Below are 18,040 nucleotides of genomic sequence, written 5' to 3' on the forward strand. Positions count from 1 at the left end.
TGACCCTCTGACCTGGAATCACACTCTGAACCAAAGGCAGACCTCAACCGCTGAGCCACCCAAGTGTCCTGATCTCAGGAGTTTTGATATTGGGCTGCTATCAGGCTCTGTGCTGGGCATGGAGCACCCTTGATATTCTCTCTCCCTCTGCCCATCCCCCCTCTAATTTTTTTTTTTTTTAATCAACTTTTAGGGGCATCTGGCTGGCTCAATAAAGCATGGAATCCTTGATCTCAGGATTGTGAGTTCCATTCCCATGTTTGGTGCAGAGATTACTTAAAATAAAATCTTAAAAAAAAAAAAAAAAAAATTAAGGGGCAACTGGGTGGCTCAGTCGGTTAAGCAGCTGCCTTCAGCTCAGGCCATGCTCTCGTGGTCCTGGGATCAAGCCCCCAGTGGGTCTCCCCTGCTAAGCAAGGAGCTTGCTTCTCCCTCTCCCTCTCCCTCTGCTCATGCTCTCTTGCTCATTTCATATAGATAAAATCTTTAAAAAAATTTTTTTTAAAGATTTTATTTATTCAGGAGAGGGAGAGAGGCAGAGACACATGCAGAGAGAGAAGCAGGCTCCATGTTTTATCCTGGGTCTCCAGGATCACGCCCTGGGCCAAAGGCGAGCTCTCAACCACTGAGCCACCCAGGCGTCCCAATAAAATCTTATTTAAAAAATAAGATTGATTGATTTTTGGTGGAGATGCTGGATTTCAAACAGGGGCCTCAAACAGCAAAAAGTGCTTAGAAGCATTGCTAGTCGGTAAAGAACTGGGAGGAAAGGTCGGACGTCGCCTTAGAGACTCAGGGAAAAGCTCAGTGCGTCACCTCCAGGCCGGAGGAGCACCTGCCTCCAGGTGGGCAGACGATCCCCTGGACTAGAACTGCTCCTGGACTTGGGTGGCCCCTCCAGCATTCTTATCCCCAGATACGCCCTCTTCCTCCCTTCCAGGCCCTCCTCCAGCCGGACAAGCCTCCTTTAGATATGCTAATACCGTCCGAGCGCTGAGCTCGGCGTGGACTGGGAAGTTTTCTTTCCTTCCTTTGCAGTTTAGGTGGCGGCGGTGGGGTGGGCGGCCTCACCGCTCCCCTCCCCCACGCACACACCGCGGCTGGCCCCTCCGGGTCCTGCGGGGCCCTGGCTCAGTGGGTGGGGCAGGGAGGGCCCTTTGCCGCCGGGTGGTCGCCCAGAGGGCTGGTCTTCCCGCGGGCGAGAAGGGCCTATTCAGACCTCCCGGCCGCGCCCCCGCCCCGAGGCCGCAGCCCGGCAGGGGCGTGTCCCCGCGCTCACCTGCCATTGGGCAGGTGGGGCGGCCGGCCTCGGGCGGGCCGCGCTATAAACGCGGGCGGGCGGCGGCGGAGCCAGGCGCGCCGCAGGATGGTGGACAGCGTGTACCGCACCCGCTCCCTGGGGGTGGCGGCCGAAGGGCTCCCGGACCAGTACGCGGACGGGGAGGCGGCGCGCGTGTGGCAGCTCTACATCGGGGACACCCGCAGCCGCACGGCCGAGTACAAGGCCTGGCTGCTCGGGCTGCTGCGCCAGCACGGCTGCCAACGGGTGCTCGACGTGGCCTGCGGCACCGGGTGAGCGCGGGCCGGGGCCCTGGGGGTGGGGGTGCCGGCCGGGAGGAGGGGCTGGGACAGCCAGCGTGGAGGTGGGGACTCGGGATGCCGACGGCCGGATCCTCCCGGCGGCGCGGCGGCGGCGGCGGCGGCGGCGGCGGCGGCGGCGGCGGCTTGGCTTTGGGACCAGACCGATGTAAGCTCTCCTGGGTGCTGGCTCTGGCACAGCTCCCGAGTCGTGGCCTTGGGCAGTGTTAACAGTTAACAATTCGTTCGATACTTGGCCGTGCCATGCGCTGTGCCAGGAGCTTTGGATACATCCATTTTTAAGGTCTTCAGAAAACCTCAAGATGTATGCAGTGATGTCCCACTTAGAGTTGCTGAAATCCTGCCCCAGAGGGGTGAAGGCCCCTCTACCTAGTGGAGAAGAGATGCTGTACTACTTCCGCGTGCCCAGGTTCCTGAATTCCAGGGACCTCAGTTTGCCTCATCTCTCAAGCGAGGGAAACCCCATGTACCTCACAGGGTTGCCGTGAGGATTAATGCACAATGACGGAGTGCCTGGCTCTGAAGGGATGCTAACAAAACCCCAAAGTTGCTACCTGGTGATAGGGAACCCATTTGCCAGGTCATTTGAGATCAGTGGAGAGGGCCTGGGGAGAGGAAGAAGAGGAATGGAGCCAAGAGTGGAGGAGACAGAAGGGTCCAGCACAGGACCTCCTCCTTGCCTTTCCCAGGCCCCTTGACTGCCCCTCCCTGCCTCTCTCCCCTCTGGCCCTGCCCAGGGTGGACTCCATCATGCTGGTGGAAGAGGGCTTCAGCGTGACCAGTGTGGATGCCAGTGACAAGATGCTGAAGTATGCACTTAAAGAGCGCTGGAACCGGCGGCACGAGCCAGCCTTCGACAAGTGGGGTACGCACGTCCAGGCAGGCCTTCCCCGCCCGGCACCCCAGGGCCCAGTGCTCTTAATTCCTGTGCAAATTCGGGTGTTTGTTTTCCCTAAGGGGACAGCAAAATTACTTTCATTTCCCCAGAAAGGGAGGCTTAGGCACTAGAATGAGGTATCTGGTAATGAGGGGCTAGTTTTGATTATAAGTGTCTTCTCCCAAATAAAACCCAGTAAGCACAGAGCCATTCTTCCCATCACAGCTTCCTCCCCGCCCCCTTGACCCCTCCTCCCCTTCACCTTCCATATCCATAATAATCCCCTCCTCCTAACTGGATGGGGAATCCCCATGTGTCTTGAAGAGGAAACTGAGGCAGGGCTGCACTCGATGGAGAGGGGTACTGCTGGTGCCTCCATGCCACCTCGAGCTCTCCTTCCCCTTCCTGGTCCCAGTCATTGAAGAAGCCAACTGGATGACTCTGGACAAAGATGTGCCCCAGCCACCAGGGGGTGCCTTCGATGCTGTCATCTGCCTTGGAAACAGCTTTGCCCACTTGCCAGACTGCAAAGGTGAGACAGAGTGTACCCTGGAGCCTGGCCCTTTGAGCTATACCTCTTTTCACAGACCCCTGGGTGCCTGCTATCCTGGCCAGAGCAGACTGTTTTCTGCTCCTCCCTGACTTGGCGTCTGTATCCCTGGGGAGGAAAAAGCTGGGAGGGAGACTGGTGCTTGGGGCCCTGAGCGGACGCAGCCTCTTTGCCCTTGCCTGGAGCTCAGGAGATCAGAGTGAGCACCGGCTGGCACTGAAGAACATCGCGAGCATGGTGCGGTCAGGGGGCCTGCTGGTCATTGACCATCGCAACTATGACCACATCCTCAGCACAGGCTGTGCACCCCCAGGAAAGAACATCTACTATAAGGTGAGGGCCCTGGGGGTGGGATGAGAAGCCCAGAATGGGGGATGTGATCCTGGGGTCCAGCCCTGCAGTGGTTGCCAAGGCTAATACAGCCTGCACCACTACCTACAGAGCGACTTGACCAAGGACATCACCACATCAGTGCTGACAGTGAACAACAAGGCCCACATGGTGACCCTGGACTATACAGTGCAGGTGCCAGGGGCTGGTCAGGATGGTTCTCCTGGCTTGAGGTACCCACTGGGCTTGGCAGCGGGTGAAGGGGGGTGGTGCCGAGGCCACCAGTCCTCATGGTTGCTTGGGGGCTCTGTTGCAGTAAGTTCCGGCTGTCCTACTACCCGCACCGTTTGGCTTCCTTCACGGAGTTGCTACGAGCAGCCTTTGGGGGCAAGTGCCAGCACAGCGTCCTGGGTGACTTCAAGCCTTACAAGCCGGGCCAGGCCTCCATTCCTTGCTATTTTATCCATGTGCTCAAGAGGACGGACTGAGCGCTGAACCTGGCCTCAGCTCCTACAACCCTCCAGCCAACATGGCCAGCCAGATCTCTCTGGGGAGGTGGGGACTAGCAGTCCCATACCCGGCCCAGCCCCAGCCCTGCAGATCCTGGGGTGCTGGGAGGGGCAAGACTGCTGTTGTGGGTGCAGGATTTGGGTTTGGGCAAATGGAAGTAGTAGCAATATAGTCTGTGCCTTTTTCAGTTCTGCATGTTTTGTGTTTATATGGGAAGGATCAAGCTCCCGCCACCGTCCCCTCCCTGGCCCTCCCCTGGGGCTTTGTCCTTCCACAAACTAGCTCTTTTCACACTCCAATCTTTCAGATCACAACCAGCAGGGGGCAGCATCCACTTTATTTTCAGCCAAGACTGAGGCTCCCTCTGGCCAAGCTCCTCCTCCCAGCAGAGGGTCTTTAGTCTTGGGGCTGGAGCTGGCCTGGAAGGACAGCTAGGCAGGGGATGATGCCCTCTGAGTCCCCATGGGGCTGCTTGGCATGTAGGGGATCTCCTGGAGATAGGCAGCCTTTGGGTGCAGCCACAGCTTGCTGAGGAGCCCTTTGCTCTCTCAGGTCTCTGTGGGGACACCTAAGTACCTTCAGCCCTTGCGGGCAGGGTCCCAGATGGTAGGAGGCTCCTAGCAGGCGGCAAACTTGCGCTGGATGCGCTTGTAGCGGAGCAGTTCCTGCTCACTGACTGAGGGCTGCAGCCGGGCAGCGGCCTGCAGTAGGTCGTCCATGGTGAGTAGCAGTGTTGAGCTCCCGGGCTCCAGCCCTGGTGGGGGGAAGGGTGACAAGGGAGCAACAAAGGCTGTGGCCTGTGTCCGAGGAGGGGAGAGCCCTGGAGTGGGCATCATCTTCTTGCCCAGAGGCCCCCAAATTGGCCTATGGGGCTGGCAGGTAGCTCACCTTCCTCCAGGTCCCGAACCCTGCGTTTGAGGGCAGTTGTCATGGCATCGGAGCAGAGAGAATAGAGGTCTGCGCCTGTCAGCTGGGGAGGACAGCGATCCAGCACATTCACCAAGCTCACAGAGGGCTCTAGCTTGAACCTGTTATGCAGATAGAGGTTTTACCTGGCATCCTCTTTTTTTTAGATTTATTTATTCATGAGAGACACAGAGAGAGGCAGAGACACAGGCAGAGGGAGAAGCTGGCTCCCTGCAGGGAGCCCAATGCGGACTCGATCCCAAGACCCCAGGATCATGCCCTGAGCCAAAGGCAGATGCTCAACTGCTGAGCCACCCAGGCGTCCCTTACCTGGCATCCTCTGTCAGAAGGCATCCCTGACCGGCTTATTCTGCACATTGCATTTATCCCCTAAACATCCCAAGGCCCAAGCCCTGTGAGAGTCTCCCCCTAGCAGGGCGTACTTGCGTGTAATGGCGCTCAGGACACGTAGCTGGGAGGCGCGGTCCTCACTCACCCCCACAAATACCAGCTTGTCAAATCTTTAGGGAAATAGGTGTAAATGTCAGGGAGCCCAGCATGAAGATGGAGGAGGCAAAGGTGGGGGTCAAGGGACAGGCCTAGATGGTCCTGGTAGAGATGAGAATAGGGTACACACCTGCCAGGCCGCAGAAGGGCAGGGTCCAGGAGGTCGGGTCTGTTGGTGGCTCCAATCACAAACACATCTTGAGTGCTGTGAAGCCCATCCAGCTCAGCCAGGAGCTGAGACACCACCCTGCAAATGAGGACATGTAGGCCAGAGTCCTTGGCCCTTCCTCAGCCTCTGCCCTGCTTGTGGCACCCTTCCTTGCAAGCTTTCTCCACAGGGCCACATGCTTGGTTGTGTCCTCTATAGTCCTCCACGCAGGCCCCCCGTTCTCCTCAGAGTCCCTGACTCAAGTCCACAGCCCCCATTCTCTTCTGTTATACTATTTCAGAACTGGAATGGCAGCAACTCTGGGCTCTGAGGACTGCTGCAACCTGTGTCAAATCCCTCCATGCTGGACCCAACTCCAGTCTGGCTCAGACCCCCACCTGTCCATCACACCTCCAGAGTCTCCATTTCGCCCCCGGCTTGGGGCCAGCGAGTCCAGTTCATCAAAGAAGATAATGCACGGAGCCGCGGCTCTGGCTCTGGCAAACACTGAGGAGAGAAAGGGACCCACAAGAGGGGGAAGCTCAAGGGTGGGTCTGAAGTCAGGTGATGGAGGAGGGAAAGCCAGGTGTGACAATTCATCACTCCAGGTACTAGGCCACCCTGGGAAGGTGCTTTGTAGAAAGCACCACGAGACTTTGGAAAGGCCCGGAGTTGCTGGAGGATAGAGGCAGCACAAGGGCCAGCAGGGTTTAGGAAGGGCTAGAAGCCTGGCCTTTCCTCACTCACCTTCTCGCACATTCTCCTCACTTTGGCCTACATACATGTTGATGAGCTCAGGCCCCTTCACACTGAGGGAGAGGATGGGATTCATCGGATGCATGAACACACAACTGACTTCTCAGTCAGCCCTTTCCCCAGCCTGAGGCCGCTCCCGGTCTGCCCACCACCCCTTCCACACCCCCTCGCCACCTGAGGAAGGTAAGGCTGCATTCGGTGGCTACTGCCTTGGCCAGGAGGGTCTTGCCCGTGCCAGGGGGACCATGGAGCAGAAGACCCGAGCGCCTGAGGCCCAGGCTCAGCAGCTCGGGGTGCTCTAGAGGGAGCTGAATGGTTTCCAGAATCTCCTTCTTCACTTCTTGCAGCCCGCCCACATCATGCCAGGACACTGAGGGGATCTAGGAGATGGAAAGTGTGTGGTTGGGACATGGTGGTGGATAGAGCTCCTGTCCTACCTCCGAGGACCTGGAGTCTCTACCTTGGGGGCTCCAATGGCCTGGGAGTGAGCTGTCTGCAACTGCTCCAGTGCCTGCCCAAAATCCTCAGCCAGGAGGGGAAAGCCAGCGGCACATAGCTCCCCCTCATCCTCCTCACTCAAGCCACCTGCCAAACTGTAAAGAGAAACCCAGGAAGACCTCTGGAGGAGCTGACCTAAAAGCATCCTCTCCATCAGGGTCCTGGTTCCTCCCTACCCCACACCACCCCCTGCCCTTGACCAGCTCCCACCCAACTGTATTTCCTCTTGCCTTCTTTTCCCTCCCATGCCCAGGTTCCTTACCCTGAGTTCTTGATCCTGGTGCAGGCTACCCGGGTGCTGTGGGTCAAAAGGGCATAGAGATCCCCTACCACGAAGCCCTGGGGAACCGCGGGAAAGGGTATGTGAGCAGAGCTCAGTAGCCAGGAGTCCCAGGGAGGCCAGTCCCCCAGCTGTAGTAGAGGCCCAGTGTTGGTGCCTTGTGGTCTTCTACCCATACCAGCGGGACAGAGAAGGTGGGGAGGCCCGTCCCCTGCCCAGGGACTCACCGCACACCTCCGTGCCAGCTGCGTCAGGTTCACCTCTTGGCCAAGGGGGAGGTGGGCAGTGAGAGCCTGAAGGACACTGAGCCGCTGCCCCTCTGACAACACAGGCACCTCCAGCTCGTGAGGGAACGCTGTCTGCACATCAGCAGGCAGGTCCTGGGCCTGGCTGGTGGTGGCCACGACCATCAGGGGCGGGCAGCTGCAGACACAGGGAGGGTGCTAAGGGCAAGAATGCGGCTGGCAGCCCTGAGCACTGTCTTGTCATGAGGCTGGTGCAGTCGGGGCACGGAGGTGGGTGGGTGGGTGCTGGGATAGGAAAGGGAGGTGAGCACCTCAAAGCTTCATGGGACCTGTGCTTCCCCCCCTCATAGATGGAACTCACTGATGGTAGAGGCTGTGTTTTGTTCTTTGATATACTGCTCCACACGAAATACTAGGGACTGCATCCCCCTCCCTCTGGATACCCTAAGTTCCTCAGCTCAGGACTCATATATGGGTGGGATGTCTGAGAAGCTGTTGAGGGAGAGAGGACAAAAGGCTGGAGGGGGTGAGGGCTGGGCCCTGCCTTTTTCCAGACCCAGCTCTGCATCATACCTGGTGAGGGGGTCCTCATCCTGGAGGAGGTGACACAGCGTGGCCACCACACGGGCGTCCTCACCTAGCCCATCACGGTTCCGGCCCAGAAGGTCCACGGCTGTCAGCAACAGAACCACAGGCCGGCAGCGCCGAGCCCGGGAGAAGGTGGCCTGCAGTTTTTTCTCCACAGCCCCGCTACTGTCTGCACAGAGGCTAGAGCAGGGCACCTGGGGAGGAGGCCCCAGTGGTCTCAGGCACATGTGACTGAGGCGGGAATGGCGGGGAGAGGAGCCAGAAGAAGATGCAGGCCATATTTTTTTAGAGGGTAGAGATAGGGGAGAAATTAACCCTGTTCAAATCCTACCTCTTTTCCCTAACCTGGACTATCCATCCAAATCTTTAAACCCCTTCCTTTTTGAAAGTATCTTTTGGTAGCTGAGAATTCTGGAAATATGCCTGACCTACTGGCCCACCTGCCTGAGGTAGCAGGGCCAGGCTAGTAGCCAGAGGGGGAGAGGAGGAGAGAATCTGGGCTGGGAAGTGTAGCTGGGGTTCAACTCTCCAGGTACCCTCACCTTCAGTAGGTGGAGGCCGAGGCGGCTGCAGGCTGCAGTGACAGCTGTGGTCTTCCCACTGCCAGGGGGACCCCGCAGAAGGACGCTACTGGTTCCTGTCAGCAGGGCACCTCTGTAACCAGAGAATGAACACTTGTCTCCTCCATTCTGCTCAAACTTACGAGCCCCCCATAACATAGGGACCCTGGATCTAGAAAGCAGACACTTTCTCTCTCCTTGTGGCATCCCCTCCTTCAGGGATGTTTCCACATGGAGAAGCCGAATTTCTCATGCCACCTGCAGTGTCCTGGCAGGGCATATCCAGTAGCCAGGACAATTGCCTTTTGTCAATGCTGCCTTCAATGTCATCAAAGCCTTGACTGTTATGTCTATGCATTGTATTGAGAGGAATTAGGGAAAGGTCTGTGTCTACACTTAGGCCAGTGGTATGAGGAGCTGTATCTTTGGGGGCCAGGGTGGTGAAGGCCAGAATGGCTAGTGGGCTTCCCCAAGGGGAAGGGCAGTCTCAGAGACAGCTGTCCCTGGTGGAGATTGTTCCAACACAGCCACCTTGGAGGATGGAGGTTATCCCAGAAAGGAGCCCAGGAGTCTGCTTACAGAAAGGGCATGGGCTACTGGCCTGGGCATACTCGTTTGAGGGAGGTCCCCTCAACCCTACACTGGCCAGCACATTAGGAACCACTTGTCTAGCCCACTGCCCCTCCAGAGATGTCCCGAGCAGGCTTTTCTCACACCCAGAGGCTGCAGCCTCACTCACCCTGGCTGGAGGCGAGGCTTCAGAGCAGCACAGAGCTCAGTCACCAAGGTCTCCAGGCCTGGAGGAGACAAGCTGTTCCAGGGAGTAGATTCTCCTGAAGTGAGCCTGGGAACAAGGCTCAGGGTAGAACCCACCTGTGAAAGGTGGGAGGAAGCTTTAGTGTCTGGAAGCTGTTTCTGTTCCCTTTGCCAGCTCTACTCCCATCCCCCGGGCCTCACCAAGTACAAGGAGGTATGGGTGATGTCCGCCAGGTAGGCACTGGTGGGCCCATCTGGAGCTTCCCCAATGGTTTTCTTCACTTTAAAAAACATCTCCCACCACCTGCAGGAAAGAAGCCCAATGAACCCAGGATCCAGAGCCCACATATACCCCTCCCTAAGGACAAGGTTGTTGTCTCATAGAGGTCTGCTGCAGAGGCAAACTCAAGAAAAGCATGAATAATTGCCCCCAGACATGGCAGGTGGTAAGGAAGGGGCGAGGAATAGGGGGCGGGGGGGAGAAAAGCAAGTGATCTTTCTTCTCTTGCTGGCTGGCTCATTCACATTTTGAAGGCAGAAGGGATAACTGCCCTTCACATCCCTCATGACAACTATCAGAGAGCCTTGGGGATGTATTTAATGGCCACCCATTCCAGTGAGAAGCCACAGCTGAAGGGGCACCTGGGTGGCTCAGCTAATAGCATCTGCCTTTGGCTTGGGTCATGATTCCAGGATCCTGGGGTCAAGTCCCGCATCAGGTTCCCTGCAGGGAGCCTGCTTCTCCCTCTGCCTATGTCTCTGCTTCTATCTCTCATGAATAAATAAAATCTTAAAAAAAAAAAAAAAAAAAAAAAGCCTTCCAAAACCTCAGCTGAAGTATCCCTTGTCTCTTACCCAATAATTCCACTAAAATCTAATTGCAGATCCCTTATTAAAGACATCTAATGGGGACGCCTGGGTGGCTCAGTGGTTGAGCATCTGCCTTTGGTTCAGGGAGTGATCCCTGGTTTGGGGATCGAGTCCCACATTGGACTCCCTGAGAGGAGCCCGCTTCTCCCTCTAGGTCTCTGCCTCTCTGTGTCTCTCATGAATAAATAATTTTTTAAAAGACATCTAATGATTAATTCTTTTTGGCTGCACAGAATTATCTGTGAAACTTGAAAATCATCTCCCACATATTGTATGATTTCATTCAGCAGCTTGGTAACTGCTGGGGGCCAAGGGAAGGAAGGAATAGGGAGGGACTGTTAATGGGTACAGGTTTTGGGGTGATGAAAATGTTCTGCAACTAGATAGTGGTGTTGGTTGCATAACCTTGTGAATACAGTAAAAGCCACAGAATTGTACACTTTAAACGTGAATTATATGTCAGTTTTTAAAAAAGTAATCTCTATGTCCAATGTGGGACTTGAAGTCATGACCCCAAGATCAAGAGTTGCATGTTCTACTGACTGACCCAGCCAGGCACCCAACTCAATTTTTTTTTTTAATTTTTATTTATTTATGATAGTCACAGAGAGAGAGAGAGAGAGAGAGGCAGAGACATAGGCAGAGGGAGAAGCAGGCTCTATGCACCAGGAGCCCGATGTGGGATTCGATCCCGGGTCTCCAGGATCGCACCCTGGGCCAAAGGCAGGCACCAAACCACTGCGCCACCCAGGGATCCCCAACTCAATTTTTTAAATTAAGACTACATGGGCCCCAGCCTCACCTTGACTCTGCTCCAATAGGTCTGGTGTATTTTTTGAAAGCTCCCTTGGCCATAACCAGGGTTGTGCAGTCCCAGGCTAGTGTTAGAGTGAGTTGGGGCTACTCAACCTGCTCCTCTGCAGAGTAGTTACTAGCCCAATCTTCCTGATAAAGAAATGATGAACTACTCCCCTTGTTTAATTCTCTGGTGGAAAGGCAAGGACTTGGCTCAGACTGTAACTTGGGCCTCTCTAAGTTCTAGTTGGTGCAAATCCCTTTGTTCACATTGTTTCAGTAATAAAGCTGCTTCCTCTGGCAGCAAAGTGGGACGTGTGGGAATACCTCTGGGTGGAGGGGAGAAGCATACCAGATTGGTATTCGGAACTCTTGCAATTATTAGGGTAGGCAGTTATCGTGATAAAAATTGGAACGTAAGGAAGCCTGTGTCTTACTGTTATTCAGTATAAATGAACAGTGAGTAGGTCTAGAACCTGGAATCTCAATCCTGAGTCACAGTGCACATGATAAGCAGTGGAATCCAAGGGGGAACAGCACTATGGGGGGTTAAGGGGAACTCCTCCCTTCCACGGACAGCAGTAGGACCATCTCAGTGAGTACAAGGATCAGACCTCTGGATATTGCTGGGAAACGCTGGGTTGTGTTCTCAAGAGCCAGATGGGAGACAGTGGAGCTGGATCCTGGTGGCTTGCTCCGGGGAAGTGAAACTGTGGAAGAGCCTGAAGAGGCTACATCACCAACTCTGGAATTCCGTTCCAGGGATCACAGGAGCCTCCTAGCAAAGCTTCCCTTACCAGGTCTGCAGGAGGAGGGCTAAAGCACTTGTCTGTCTGTCCTTGGACCCACCTGCCCACCCTAACCCTGCTTTCCAGGATCTGCTCAGGAGACAGAAGTGTGTGCTCAGCATCCAGGGGAGGGAGGGAGGTCTCTACTGGGCCGGAACAGCAGAGATTCAGGAATAGAACAGGCTTGCTGGTCTGTCTCAGAAGGGCCCCAGTGCCTGCTTTTCTTTTAAAGTACAAAGGGTGGAAAGCTAGCCTGTAGATACTGACTATATTTAAGATGCAACAGAAGTGGGAAGTGGCTAATACATGCCAGCCTGGCCTCAGTTGTAGATTTAATTTGGGAAAGCTCAAAGAGGTGCCATAAACATTAAATGGGGTGTGGGTACCACAGCTCTGAACGTTGACCAAGGATGAATCAGGCACTCTAGACAATACATGTCTTGGCAAAGGACCCAGGCTGGCTAGGCCAGAGACCTTGGGCATGCCAACTCTTTATTTCCAGCTGGTCCCCCCACCTCACTGAAATCCCCTGAATGTTGGATTAGCAGGTCTATCAGCTGTGCTCTCCTAGTACATTGCTATAGGAAATCAATCTTGGGGTATCAGGCTACATAGTCTCCCACTTCACATAAAGCCAGAGCAGTCTCTGAATTATTTGCCTCACTCTTTTACATGCAACCTCTGTGACCAGGGGCTACAGGGAGGAGAAAGGTTAGACCCTTTGTTTGGGTGCTTGGTTCAGTAATGCTAAGTTTCTCACTCTTTATTCAGGAAAAGGAAAAAGAGAAGGCCTCTCAATGACGGCAGGAATCTGTCTCTCCGCCGTTTTGGGAGATAGGATTGAAAAGCTGCATGTATACACACCATTAATTAGGGCAGAAATCAAAGCCTGGGTCTCCTTATGTTGAGTATATGGGAGGTGTGGCCTGAAACCTGGCCCCAAAAACACTGAGGTTGAGAATGAAGCAAGGAATCTCATGTTAGTCTAGGCCCTTAAACTTCACAATGCTTTCCTTTACCTATGACCACCCAATAATTTGAGGATAAACACATCCCAAGGGCAGCAGGCAGTGGTTCCTAATCTTTTTTTAATCCTGCACTTATTTGAGAATCTGAAGAAAGCATGTACCTTTTTTCTGGAAAAATGTACAGAACAATACATTTTTCTTATATACAAAATTATTCCATACAACTCATGGGGAGGGGATCACAGAACTCTTACACCCAGATTAGGACTCCCAGCTGGGATAAGATAGGAGGCAGCTGCATACCTGGGCAGTTTTTCTGGGCTTCCTTCCAGGATCTCTACTTGCCCAACTGTTGGTACACACAGAACATCCCCTTCCTGGACTGCCCTGCAACACAGCAGTGGCCTTGGTCAGCTCACAATGAGAGTTAAAGCATGGGCCTGGCATATCCCCGCATATCCACTCCCAACCTACAGACTATAAGGGCCTACCCCCTCTCCCACTCAGAGATCCCATGCAGTTATCCAGAGAACAAATCTGACCTAGAATGAGCTGGGGGGAACAGCACAGAGGCTAGAAAGGGGGATCACAGAGCAGTGAGGGGTAGAGCATGATCCTGGCTCTTTGGGTGCCCTCTCAAATCAGAGAGGTTTCTCAGTTTAGAATGTCCAGATTCACCTCATGGTACCAATTTCTCTTCTATTGACCGCGTGCCACACCAAGAGGCATCTAGCCACAATATTGCCTACAGTGTGGCTCTGTAAAGTCAGAGTCTGTGGGAACTTGTCTAAGGCATAGGAGAGGAGGAGAGAATGGGTGAGATGCTATACTCCTGAAAGGGGTAAGCAGCTAACCTGGGTGTCTGAAAGTGCCGGTAAAGAACATGGTCGTAATTTCCATTAGTGCTGTAGTGGGGAGAGGATACAATTTCGATGTGTAACTCTTTGGCAAACAGAGGCCCAGACAGCACTGAGCAGCTTCCTTTGTCTTCAGGGGCGCCGGAGCCTTCTGAATACCTCTATTAGAGAAATAACCACCACCTTATAACCTTCCAAGGAGTCAGGCTCTGCCCCATCTTAACTTTAGCAGCCAATTTTTCTATTTGCACTCTCTATCCACAAGAACTGTGGGAGGGGAGGCCTAAGGTAGCCAAACTGAATACCTGGATCTTCCCTAGAAACAGAAACCTCTCCTTGTCATGGGCACCAGGAAGAGATTTCTGACTCTAGCTCCAAAGAATTCCCCAGTAAAAATAACCTTTCTGTGATACCTTTAGGTCGGCCCCCAAGCCAGGAAAGTGGTAAAGACATTTAATTCCCATAAGTCCTTTTGAGTCACACCAGGCAGTAACTGGGATTGCTATTAATTGGACATTAGTGGGGACACTGAATTCAGGTTGTGGGAAAAGGCTATGATCTCACTGAAGCTCAAAGGGTCGGTTCAGCCAAATGAGCTCCAGTCTGAGGACTTCAGTTTTTCCTCCATTCAAAAGGAAATCCACACCTGACTCCCAGTTATGCATATCTTATATCCCTCTTGACATCTGATAGCATGAATTGGCTATGCCAGCATTATTTAATAGAACTTTTTACAGTGATAGAAATGTCACCTCCATGTGCTACTGAGCATGTGACATGTAACTAAAACAATAAAAAAAACCTGAGTTTTAAATTTTATTTAGTTTTAATTAATTTAAAAAGCCACAATGTGGCTAGTGGCTTCCATGTTGGACAGTACAGAGCTAAACCATACATCTAAGTGCCCAATTAAACAGACTATATTTGTCCCCCCAAATACAACAATCTTTTTGAGGTAATCTCCTTAAAGGCAGAAACCAAAAACTTCTCTTGGGTATATTTAATAAAATATTAAAATCAAACACCAGGCACTAAAGATAGTAAAGAGCCCTTCCCTTCAAGGGATTTACAATACATAACTGAGGATTAGACAGTACATAATCATAACTGAACAGAAAATAAATGCCCCGAGGAAAGGTACAAAACGCTACAGGAGGGAGAAGTCAAGTTAAATGCGTGGTATGATTATGTAAGGCTTTAAGAAGGCAGCATCTTTAGATGGGCTTTGAAGGAAAGAATGGTAAAACTTTAACAGATTAGGCTAGAAGAGCAGGAAGGAATGTGAAGTCAAGGATAAATAAGCATGAGTAAAAGAAATGAGGTATCATCCTCCATATTACTCAGTACAATTCTGGATACGCTGTAGCAATTCAACAAACAATTGATTAAGTAGATTACTGTATACAACCAGTGATTAATAATGATTCTCTCCTTTCACCTCAATAGATGGAAGGAAGCCTTTCCCATGCCCCACTACACCATGGAGGATTACATTTTGATTGTAGAGAATAGATAAATAAGACTAAGAGACATTAAGATCTAGCAAGGGACTTATATTCTACAGCTCTCCTCTTCAAATTCAGTCGAGATAGGGAGAGGGAATAAGGAGTGGAAGCATTCCTGACCTTAGTCCTGTATCCTACCTGAATTTTGAGCTCTCCTACTTCCAAGGGATCACAGCCGAGATTAAAAGCAAGAGTGGCAGGCACGAGGGCCAGTCCGTCAACGAGGGGCTCTCCTGGCTGCCCAGAGCCGGGTCCCAGCTTTTCAGAGAGGTCCCAGCGAGGCTCTAGGACCTGCACCCTGGCCAAGTGTGGCTGGGAAGTGTTTGACGACTCTCCGGCCCGGGTCACCCACACCCATTCGCCCTGGAAGAGGCCCAGGCTACGGAGACAGCTCCGGCTTACCCCCAGCGAATCTCCAGTCCCTCCCAGAACTCCCCGGAGTCGCCGGACCGTGCAGTTAACCGCGAAGGAGGACACCACGGGCGGCGGTGGAGGCCGGCTGCAGTCCCCGGCCTCCGGACCCAGTTTGGCCCGCCCACGGAGCTCAGTCACAGCTAGCCGCGTCCCTGGGCCCAGCAGCCCTTGCAACGCCGGCCGTGTCTCCAGCACCCGCGGCCCGGGCACAGGCAGGGCCTCTCCGCGCCGCACCAGCAGCGGCCCGACTCGCGGTCCGAGCCCGGGCCCCGGAGAGGTGCCCAGCAGCGCCCAGCCCAGCGCCGGCGGCCGCCGCACGGGCCGCGCCCGCACCCACGCCCCAGAGCCCAGAGCCAGAAGCCGAAGCAGCGCGCGGCTAACCAGCAGCTGCGGGGGCCCGGGACCCTGCTCTTCCGTCTCCGCGTCCGGCCCCTCCAGGGCCGCCACTAGCAGGGCCGGCCCCGCGGGGCTCTCCCCTGCGGGCCGCAGGGCCAGCACCAGGCCCAGCCCCGCCGCAGGCCACGGGCCCCCGGGGGGCAGCAGCACAGCCAGCGGGGGTGCCTCGGTCGGGAAGGGCTCCAGGACTCGCAAAACCGCCAGCGCCATGGCGACAGGAGACCGCCGCGGAAGGCGCAGGAAAGCCGCTTCCGGGGCCAGGCACCGCACGCCGCTTCCGCTCCCGCTTCCGCTTCCGCTTCCGCCGGGGGGAGGGGCGAGGGGTGGGCGGGGCGCCGGGCGCGGGGAGCGAGCTCCCGGAGGGTGGGCGGCGTCTGGGTGCCGGGGGTTGGCGCCTCGGTGGCAGTGACTCGCTCGCTGCCGTTGCGTAGTCCTTTTGAGACAGTGTTCGCAGGCCTCTGCTCTCTGCGCCTGCTAGGGGAGTGAGGTCCTCTCAACTCCCGCCATGCGCTTAAACAGTTAATTGAATCATCATCGAACCTTCAGCGTGCCCGAGACCGGCTTGTCCCGGAGCTGAGAGCGCTGGGTGGAGCGTGTCGGAAGGAGTGCAGTCCTCTGTGGAAGCCCTGCAGCATCCACGGTGGAACTGTAGGCACCGAGGTTCGGGAGTTGTGGGGAAGGCTGCAGGAGGGACTGGTGGGATAAAACCGTCTCAGACGTGCTTATGGATATACAGTGGCTGCCGCCCGGATTACCGCAGGTGATTCGGTAGCCCTGGAGTGCTCGGTGCTGCCACACCTGTTCCAGCACATCCTACACAAAATACACGGTCCAGTGTTCTTGTCCTGTTTGTTGCCCTGTTCGTTCTACTCCCACCAAACTTGAAGTGAAGACAAAGCAGCTCCAAAACCAGTTGCTCTCCCCAGCCCAGGAATCGTTGCAGACCGGAAACCCACGTCTTCTCTGCCCTGTAGGGTGGGGTGGATCTGTGTGTGTGTGTGGGGGGGGCAGTAAAGCAGGCAGAAGAGAGGGGTTCAAGGCTTCAGTCTTGAGCAGGAATCAACAGCTCCCTTCCCAACTTCGCTGTTAGATTCCATCCTTGTCTCCACCTCCACTGCTCTGTACCAGACAGTTGGACACTGGCAGGCCACACTTCCAGTTACTAACAACAACAACAACAACAACAAAAACAAAATATTCGCACTTAGAATCAATGGATTGGTTGGTGGTAAGCTACTCTTTCTGAACTTTGCAGTCTCCTCTAACCACTGCCCAACTGCCCAACTTTCTCTTTTCCTTCACAGCTGAACAACTTGAGGCAGTCTTCTACTTTGTACATTATAAATTCTCAAAAACTTCCTGAAAACCTGAGTGTTGAATATTGGATTTACATGTTATAAGACATTTTTTTTTTAAATATTTTATTTATTCATGAGAGACACAGAGAAAGAGGCAGAGACACAGGCAGAGGGAGAAGCAGTCTCCCCACAAGGGAGCCTGATGTGGGACTCGATCCTGGATCCTGGGATCATACTCTGAGCCGAAGGCAGCCGCTCAATTGCTGAGCCACCCAGGCATCCCAAGATAGTTCTTTTCCTAGCGAGATAAGAAAGCATTTTTATACATTTATTATTTTTTTGTTTTTTTAATTTTTAAATTTTTATTTTTTTTAAGATTTTATTTATTTATTCATAAAGACACACACACACACACAGAGGCAGAGACACAGACAGAGGGAGAAGCAGGCTCCATGCAGGGAGCCGGATGTGGGCTCCATCCCAGAACCGCAGGATCATGCCCTGGGCTGACAGCAGACGCTTTAACCGCTGAACCACCCAGATGTCTCTTTATGCATTTATTTATTTTTAACTTAAAAAAAAATTAAGTAGGCTCCACACTGGGGCTTGAACTCATAACCCTGAATTCAAGACCCCAGCTGAGATCAAGAGTTGGATGCCCAGAATGGGATGCCTCGGTGGCTCAGCACTTGAGCCTCTGCCTTCTACTCAGGGCATGATCCCAGTCCAGGGATCAAGTCCCACAATGGGCTCTCTATAAGGAGCCTGCTTCTCCCTTGATATCTTCACCTCTCTGTGTCTCTCATGAATAAATAAATAAAATCTTAAAAAAAAAAAAAAGAATTGGATGCTCAACTGACTGAGCCTCCCAGAAAATATTTTTTAAATGTCTGATTGTAGTTCCTGGAGGTACTTCTAATCTTAAATTTGAACTTGCCCAATTCACTTTTTTTTAAAGATTTTGTTTGGTTTTGTGTTGTTGTTGTTGTTGTTGTGTGTGTGTGTGTGTGTGTGTGTGTGTGTGTTTGAGAGCACACAG

The 18,040-nt window shown here is 53.7% G+C and overlaps 2 protein-coding genes across 3 annotated transcripts; one reads left to right on the forward strand and one right to left on the reverse strand.

Moving 5' to 3' along the window:
* The first annotated feature begins 1,295 nt into the window (after positions 1-1,295).
* On the forward strand, positions 1,296-4,053 carry GNMT (glycine N-methyltransferase). The gene is made up of 6 exons (XM_025418817.3): positions 1,296-1,572; positions 2,337-2,464; positions 2,892-3,008; positions 3,217-3,359; positions 3,468-3,589; positions 3,673-4,053. The coding sequence occupies exons 1-6, from the start codon at positions 1,367-1,369 to the stop codon at positions 3,842-3,844; spliced, it is 888 nt and encodes a 295-aa protein (XP_025274602.1). The 5' UTR covers positions 1,296-1,366; the 3' UTR covers positions 3,845-4,053.
* A 114-nt stretch (positions 4,054-4,167) lies between these two features.
* Positions 4,168-15,974, reverse strand: PEX6 (peroxisomal biogenesis factor 6). Of its 2 annotated transcripts, none has more exons than XM_025418816.3 (17): positions 15,296-15,974; positions 13,386-13,549; positions 12,835-12,918; positions 9,312-9,414; positions 9,094-9,227; positions 8,337-8,448; positions 7,780-7,988; positions 7,189-7,384; positions 6,944-7,020; positions 6,644-6,776; positions 6,358-6,563; positions 6,175-6,236; positions 5,826-5,934; positions 5,410-5,526; positions 5,216-5,293; positions 4,755-4,894; positions 4,168-4,620 (listed from the first exon to the last, which is right to left on the reverse strand). In XM_025418816.3, the coding sequence occupies exons 1-17, from the start codon at positions 15,911-15,913 to the stop codon at positions 4,484-4,486; spliced, it is 2,679 nt and encodes an 892-aa protein (XP_025274601.1). In that variant the 5' UTR covers positions 15,914-15,974; the 3' UTR covers positions 4,168-4,483. The 2 variants fall into 2 exon arrangements, with proteins under 2 accessions (XP_025274601.1, XP_025274600.1); XM_025418815.3 differs by having other exon boundaries at positions 15,032-15,974.
* Between the last annotated feature and the right edge of the window lie 2,066 nt (positions 15,975-18,040).

This window comes from Canis lupus, chromosome 12 (assembly GCF_003254725.2).
Source record: "Canis lupus dingo isolate Sandy chromosome 12, ASM325472v2, whole genome shotgun sequence".
NCBI classification, from domain to species: domain Eukaryota; kingdom Metazoa; phylum Chordata; class Mammalia; order Carnivora; family Canidae; genus Canis; species Canis lupus.